The sequence below is a fragment of the Phyllopteryx taeniolatus genome, chromosome 17 (assembly GCF_024500385.1).
Source record: "Phyllopteryx taeniolatus isolate TA_2022b chromosome 17, UOR_Ptae_1.2, whole genome shotgun sequence".
NCBI classification, from domain to species: Eukaryota; Metazoa; Chordata; class Actinopteri; order Syngnathiformes; family Syngnathidae; genus Phyllopteryx; species Phyllopteryx taeniolatus.
This window is the reverse complement of record NC_084518.1, coordinates 20,677,379-20,685,243: the sequence shown is the minus strand read 5'-3', so window position 1 is coordinate 20,685,243 and position 7,865 is coordinate 20,677,379. Positions and strand designations below refer to the sequence as shown.

Below are 7,865 nucleotides of genomic sequence, written 5' to 3'. Positions count from 1 at the left end.
ACCCGGCCGGGATTCTACCTGCGGCCAACGTACGGTGAGGGATTCTGCTTAAAGTAAGCCATTTTCAACTCAAATGAAAAACCTTTCTATACGGCGATGTATAGTCTCTAACCGGTTCAATAGATAGTTTTTAAAATAAGTTGGATTTTTTTTATTTATTTGTTGGACTAGTACAAGCAGTAACCATTCGATGGTCATTCGTTACGGTCAATACGAATAGCGATCGGGGTTTTAGGATGCAAGTCTGACCACTAGCGTAAACAATCCTCCAGAGAGAGAGGTTTTTTTAAGTCACATTTATGAAATATTTTTTTTGCAATTTTTAAGAAATTTGGTTGAACTGCCCACAAAATGTATATTTTTGTAAGAATTTTTTTTAATTTATTTTTTTTTTGCAAGAAAAAATTTTATTAAAGTACACTTAAGACAAAATTTGATTTAAAAAAAAAAAAAAAAAATAATAATAATAAATTTGACTGAGGAAAAATATTTTTTTACTTTCAAGGAAAACTCGTATTGAGATTTTTTTGGTGGGGAGGGTGGAATTATTTTTTTTTTGGGGCAATAAATTATATATCTAAAGAAAAGCTGTGACGCTCACGTGTCAAGCAGCTGGTCATGTGTAATACAAAGACATTTTAGTCATCTTTTTATTGACAAAATCAATTATGAATTATGTAAACAATCCTCCATGGCCTGCAGCTCCTGCACTTCAGGGCAGAGGGCGCCGCAGTGCAGGCTCAGAAGGCGTCGGGCCTCGGGGATGACGGACAGGGCCGATGCTCTCGAGCCGCTGCGGGAAGCATACAAAAAAAAATTAAATACACATTTGCTTTGTATGGAGAAATGACAAGGGCCAGACTGAAAATACATTTTGCTAGGAAAACGGAAACATTTTGAAAGCATTTTTCAAACATTTTCACATTTATTTCCAAAAAACTGTATTTTTCCAAGTTTTGTTTTTGTCAAGATTTTGTTTAAAAGGGTGTTGTTCCAAGGAAAGATCACATATTTTTGAAAGGGAAAAAAAGTTGCGGTTGTTAGATTTTAAAGATTTGTTTTAGAGGGGTGGGGGGGCTTCTTCCCGAGTCTCCTTTTTTTGAAAGTATTTTTCAAAGAAAAAAAATATTCATAAAAAGTCATGTTTTTAAAAGAAAAAAATCCACATTTTTCACAGATAAAAAAACTGACTGTTACAGCGGCTTACAATAATATGAAATATACCTTTGCGGAATAAAACCTCTGCCTCATTTTCCTAATGAACACGTAGGCCTACTAGCTACTGTATTTTAGTATTGGTCACGACGATGGTACTTGTAGAGTTAAGTATTTTTGGGTGGTACTTGTCGTCCTCGTGTGACGTGACTCACGCGTTGAAGTGCAGCTGCGCCAACTTTGCCAGCTGTCGCGCCATCTCCACGCTGTCTGCGCCAAAGCGGGCGGCTACGGCGGCACTGCTGCGCTCCAAGTGCAAGGCCGCACGCGACCAATTGCCTGCGCGGAACAAACGAACAGTGTGTGAGAATCAAGCCGACAAACCTTTTGAGGGGCTCAAGGGCAGCATTAGAGTTTTCAAAGGAAATGAAGGAGAAACTGTCCAAAATTTGGACTTGTGGTGCAAAATACCAATACTTCTGTATTCTAAGTAGTATTCTTTAATTATTAATGCTTATTTAAAAAATATTAATTGTTGTATTATTGATTTGGAATATATATATTTTATGTAACAAATATAAATTGTCATTGTTTAATATTATTACCAATTATTTCGTACTTTTTTTTTTTTTTAAGTAAATGGATAAAATAGGTCATGCTTATGTTTGAATTTTATTAATTTTGAATATAGTAATTTAGTTTGTATATTTTATAAAATACAATCTCTAATAAAATAAGGCTAATTTTCTATTTAATTGTTTAATTTGTATAATTACCAATAGATTGGTAATTTTGGAGGTGAGGTATTTGAGTAGATTTTGCTTATTTCGATATACCACTGAGATAAAAGAAACAAAACAAATCCATGAAAATGAAGCAATCATTTGGAATGAAGCAATTTCGGGAAAGACGCCCCCCACCGTTGGTCGCGTGCGCTCTGGCCAAAGTGTCGTCCATGCGGCCCTGGAGCTGGTGCGTGTGCGGCAGCGTCACGCCCGCGAGACACCCGCTTCTCTCCAGCAGGGCGAGGGTCTCTCCTGACAAAATGGGGAAAACGCTTTTGACGTCAGGATCGGACGCAGGAAGACGAGCGCTCACTCACCGGGTTCGCCTTTCTCCAGGAGATCCACGGCCTCGTCCAAGTCTCTGCGGACGTCCTGTAGCCTCTCGGTCAGATCGCCACAGGACAACGCGAAACCGCACGATCGGCACTCCAGATCGCCTCCGCCGGAGGACGCCTTGACACGACAGACGACAAGTCCGTTGGTGGGCGAAATGTTCGAGGTTTAATGTTAAAGGGCGCTGGAATCCGACGCTCTACCTCGGCAATATCTTTTGTATTTCACGAGGACCGACTGTCCGTGTCAATCATTTAACGAGAGTCAGTGGGAAATTGTTGATGCGGCCTAAACTGAAAGTTGTCAAAATGAGACAACCAGCGATAAACTAATTATAAGCATCATTAACTGTATACTATATATCCTATTTGTCTAAAATATGGATATACGTATAATTTGTCAGTTATGTATTTCATGATTTCCCGTTTGTCCTTTTCAAGGTTGACTCACCAGTGGCGGGGCGGGACCCTAGCGCCCTCTGTTGACCAGCTGCCACAAAATATGACGATGTGATGAAACATGAATATAACGGCCCCCCCACAGTGTCTTAACTCATTCAGTGCTCATTGTTGGTTAACAGTTAACATGGATATTTGACTTCTAAAGCTGTCAGTGGCACTGAATGTGTCTAACATCACTTACAGATGCTCTTCTGTCGTTTTTGGCAAAGTTTAACAGTGGCCCAGCACTGCAATAAATGTCAAGTGTGAAACATTGGTTCCGGTGGCGCAAATGTGGTTCAGGACGGAACTTTTTTTTTTGGGGGGGGGGGGGGGGTACCCGGCAGCAGTTCGAGGCAGAAATTTTGCATCGACTTATTTTTGAAGTCAACTTAGCAGTTATTTGAATCTTTTTTTTTTTTTTTTTTTTTTTTTCCCCTTTCCCCCCCCCCCCCCCCAAGCCCTACATCACTTACGAGGGAAGTGTCGCACTCTGCGCAGAGCAGTCCAGATGCACCATCTCTGCTACTTCCCGGCGCCCGCTCTTCCTCGCAGGCTTCGCATTGACACAGGAAGAAGTACTGCTCCTGCAGGAGGTGCCTGCGCTCCGCGGCGGCCATGCTGCTGTTGTGAGGACCTGAAAGAAAACCGGCCGTGACGTTGACGTCCATCGTCCCCCAGCCGGGAATCGATCTGTCTCACCGTAGCAGTGCAGGACCTCTCGCCCGGCGTTCACGCTGCGGGACGCCCGCACCGTGACGATGCCGCCGCCGCCGAACATCAGGCTGGTGTTGGGTCGGCACGAGTGGTTGAAGAGACTCAGCGTCGGGAAGATGGCCGTTGCGACCCGTCTTTCCTGACTGGACAGCACGAGGGCGTCTGACAAACCTATTGCACAAAACATCGATTGGCGACCAATCTAGCGTTCGACCTAGGACTGGGCGATTCATCGGAATTTAAACTTGATTTCGATTTTGGCTTCTCACGATCATTAAAAACATAATCGAAGGAAAACTAATTACACCCCAGTTGTAGTTTACTGTAAAACTTAAATGCGTATACAACACACTTCGTTTCAGAAAAGATCGTCAGCTTAATGTTAACACTTAATGGAAAATACTATTGACGAGCTAGCTAAAATTAGCATTAGTTCACAGGAGGGATTTAGCTTCAAGTAATGAATATTCATACACAAACGCTGTAGGAACACATACAGACGGGTAGTATAACAATACTCACAGGCATATAATCTTCCTAGTCTGTGACAAACATGTTAAATTGTTAGTTCTTCAACTCAACTTCTGCATTTTTATTTTTTAAGCTTCCATGCATGTACCGCATCACAGTGCCCCTAAGAGGCCAAGGCAAGCATCGCAGGGACAACAGATCCAGTTGTGGCTACAAACACCGGTACCTCACCGTATATAAAGACACCTGCTTTTTCCCCTCATTGTCAGACATGAAATCAGAATAAACTTTTCCTGTTTCAGGTCGGCTAGGATTAGAATGAGATTTATTTTTTTTTAAACAACAAATACACAGTATAATAGACAATGTTTTCAGCCATGACTGTGTTTTTGCTAGATTTTATTTTAATGTATTTTACTTGTAGCTAATTTATTTTGTAGTTTAAAAGTTGTTTTGGGAGTTGAATAAATACAAAGTTTTAAAATGAATAATTGTAATTTTAATAATCAAATAGTCGTAATTATTTTTCCATAATCGCCCAGCCCTAGTGTTCATCAATGGTAACCACCCCAGTGTGGCGATGTGCCCTCGATCGACTGGCATCCAGTCGGTTGGTCGTCACCTTGGTCTTCCAGCATGACGACGGCCTGCGCGTTGCACCGCAGCTGCAGCAGATGCCTCAGCGCCGCGCCGGCCAGCAGCCGCCACCCCTGATCCTCGGCGACGGGGTCCCGCACGAAGGCGACCTGTCGTCCCGCGGGCGGCGGTCCCGTTCCGCTGAGCTCCAGGCACAGCGTCGCCATGGTGACCGCACACAGGAAGCGCATGCTGGCGCTCTGCCGGTCCAAGTGGTGTAGCAGGCAGGAGACGCCCTCATACGCGGCGCCCGAAGGATCCGCTGGGGGCTCGGCGGCGGCTCCGGAGGCCTGGCGGATGTTCTTCAGGCCGGCTTTGAGCGCCACTCTCAGAGCCAACTGCGACAAGATGCCCAAAGCTGTCACGTGGGCGCCCAGTGGGCACTCCTGGCAGTGGTACTCCTCCCAGGCGCGGTCCCTGCAGCTGGCGGCGCAGTAGCGGGCATATGAGCACCCGCCGCACGGGACCGGTCGCCACGTCGGGTTCAAACACGCATGGCAGCGCCGGTGCTCCGACCCGAACGCGCCGCCGCTGCTCGGAACCAGGACGAAGCTGTACGGCCTCTCGCTCAGGATCACCTCACCAGCTTCGATCGTCTCTGACGCCACCACGTGGCGACCTTTCTCAAGGCTGACGCGAACGGTCACTTTAGGAGACACCCCCGACTGGACACCTTTAGGAGACACCCCCGACCGGACACCTTCCTCTTGGTCTGCACGGAGCTCCGAGGAAGAGAGGCGTGCCAGGCATTGTGCGCGACGCTTCTCCAGCTTGTGGGAGAGACCGGACGGGTAGTTGGTCCTCTCGGCTTCTGCCGCGTCGTCAAGAGCTTCCTGACGGGACAAACAATACTGTCTCAACTGCAAAGCGTAAAAACTAGGATCGCTTGAAAAATTTTCAGACCAAATGATCTTGTAAACCCGATAAAAGGACATAAAAACCATGCTGCACTTGAGCTGTAACCTAAAACCAAAATATAATGCCCTTACCTGGTAGCGCTGCAGGTGGAAGAGTGCCGCAGAGCGGTTGGCGTAGCACAACGGCAGTTGCTCAGAACCTTGGGGGGCCAAACAAACTCCCTGTTGTGGTGTGAGATGATTAATGCACATGAAACTGTGTGTATGCAATTAACCTTTTTTTTTTTTCTTTAAGGTAGAAAAGAGTGACCTGTGAGTAGTGCAGGGCTGCCTCGGTGTACCTCCTGCCTTTGAAGCTGGCGTTGCCTCGTTCCCTGCATGCGGCCGCCGACTCTGCATCCTTTCGTGTGTGATGATGAGGTCTTCCGGCAGAGATGCTGTGCAAGCACTTCACGTCATCCTGCCTGGAAACACAAGTAAAGTAAAACAAAACAAAACAGTCCATAGTAGGGTTGCTCTATGTACCGCTAATAAGAGTCGCAGCACTAGATGGTGGCGGTAAACTCCACAACAAGCAGCAGTTTGGCAGATAACGCCAAAGAGTTTACTGTAACTACTGGTTGAAACTTGTCAAATTAAACATAAAACAAAGATTTATACTTTGTGTATGGAACAAAACCACATACTTTCGCCAAAAGTCAGCTAGCTTAATGCTAGCATATGGGAAACGTCATAGATGGGGTAATGAAACTAGCATCACAGTGCCTTTAAACAACTTGTATTTGAACACAAACATGCAACACATGCAATGTATAAAAATCACATCCATATATATTTATTCTCTGAGGAAAAACGACATGACTGCAGCTTAGTTGCCATGTTCTGTCTCCTCACTATCAAATCTATGTGTACGTAGTGTGCATGTGTGATACTCCCCCCTGGTGGACCAGGCACGTATAACAAAAGGTGCAGCACAAAGAAGTAAAGCATGCAATCATGATGCACAAACACCATTTACACTATTAATGAAGCACCGATTCATATCTTAAGGAGGCGACAGCAAGCTACTCACGTTGTCAGACTCAGGGCGCTTTCAATGACATCTTTTATTTCAAGCATGGACTTAAAACGCTCCCTGAGCTCGGGTTCGAGTCCGGCCCATTTCCGAGCAACGTGCTCTTGCCACGGGACGCACGGAAGATCCATTTGGGAAATTAAAAGCTTGTTTTCATGCAGCAAAAGCCAGCGAGCAGCGTAGTCACGGGACGCTTCCGGGTAAGACGAACCCTTCAAAGTAATACACATCCGGCCTTGTTCGGAGTCAGAGCTATAATGTGGTTGCTTTACATGCGTAAATAAAATACGTCAATATGTATGTAGTTTAAATGTCATTGAACTTGTTAGTCATACTTCCGCTATATTGTGGTGGTTGTTTGTTTGAAAGCAAAATTCGGCATGTGCGGTCTGCTCATTGCTATACTTTGCAATTTCGCAGTTTCTCTCGATTGTCTTTGTTTTGAAAGCATATTACGCAATATCCGGTCCATGTCACAACAACTCCCCGACATTTTTAAAGCAAACTGAAGTCTTGAGGTATTTTGGAACACTTTTACGCAAAGACATGAGCGTTAACCTCACGGCAGGGGCGATTGAGGTAAGAATGAGTGCGAATATTTATACGCCATAATCGGTAGCTCAACCGGTAACGGGACCATTTTAGCCTCAAACTGCTAACACGCTTTTAGGCAAAATTTACGCGACGACTGGAATTATCTTCCATTGACATTCTACTTTTGTGTACAAGTGATGTTAATCAGGTTATACGATAGGCGTGGCACCCAAAACAAAACACGGACCACTAATGTTTTGGCTTGAACTTGACATGCACGCTAGAACTTCTAGTGATTTGGCCGTGTGACGTCACCCCTCTGATCCTTTTATTTATTTTGTGCTAGGCCCTGTTTAACGAGTGTCCGGTCATAAATCCAGTTCTGCAGGTTATGGTGAGTCAATCCTATTAAATTCTATAATGATACTGTATATTTAAAGGGGTCATATTAGGAAAATTTGACTAATGTATACAAGTATTGTAGTTGTCAATAAGTGCGCCTCCTTTAACTCTCAATGGGACCTCCCCAGAAAGTATTTCTGTCTTTTTCATCAACTCAAGGGTTCTCTTTCTCCTCCCTACCAGTACATCCGTGAGTACCCACCCGGGAAACAAGTACACACCAGGTACCGCCTGAACCTGAGCGACGGCGTGCGCAGTTTGTCCTGTGAGTGTCGTCGCGCACGCGTGTCGTCGTTAAACGTCATGAGTTAGCGGTGAGCGTGTTTGTTTGCGTAGGCTTCCTGCTGGCGTCACGGTTGAACCACCTGAAGGAAGCGGAGCTGCTGGTGCCTAACTGCGTGTGCATGCTCAAGAAGATCAGCCCCTTGCCTTTGTTCCACAAGTAGGTGTTTGTGTAATA

The 7,865-nt window shown here is 45.0% G+C and overlaps 2 protein-coding genes across 7 annotated transcripts in view; one reads left to right on the top strand and one right to left on the bottom strand.

The window, feature by feature from the left end:
• Window positions 1-616: 616 nt before the first annotated feature.
• smyd4 (SET and MYND domain containing 4) lies at window positions 617-6,689 on the bottom strand. The gene is made up of 10 exons (XM_061750727.1): window positions 6,467-6,689; window positions 5,705-5,858; window positions 5,527-5,616; window positions 4,524-5,370; window positions 3,416-3,601; window positions 3,190-3,350; window positions 2,258-2,393; window positions 2,076-2,192; window positions 1,371-1,494; window positions 617-793 (listed from the first exon to the last, which is right to left on the bottom strand). Exons 1-10 carry the CDS (start codon window positions 6,598-6,600, stop codon window positions 667-669), a joined length of 2,076 nt encoding a protein of 691 aa, XP_061606711.1. The 5' UTR covers window positions 6,601-6,689; the 3' UTR covers window positions 617-666.
• The window catches only part of LOC133466750 (replication protein A 70 kDa DNA-binding subunit-like), a 16,640-nt gene continuing 14,505 nt past the window's right edge, over window positions 5,731-7,865 (top strand). For 5 of the 6 annotated variants that reach the window (XR_009785029.1, XR_009785031.1, XR_009785030.1 and 2 more), the window contains exons 1-4: window positions 5,731-5,870; window positions 7,350-7,397; window positions 7,589-7,670; window positions 7,742-7,847. Coding sequence is in view for 3 of the 6 variants with exons in the window: in XM_061750726.1 (XP_061606710.1) it covers window positions 5,829-5,870; window positions 7,350-7,397; window positions 7,589-7,670; window positions 7,742-7,847 (278 nt within the window). In the remaining 3 variants the exon portion in view is untranslated. Of the gene's footprint in view, window positions 5,871-6,896; window positions 7,049-7,349; window positions 7,398-7,588; window positions 7,671-7,741; window positions 7,848-7,865 lie in introns of those variants that run through there. The other variant, XM_061750725.1, reaches the window with a different exon arrangement.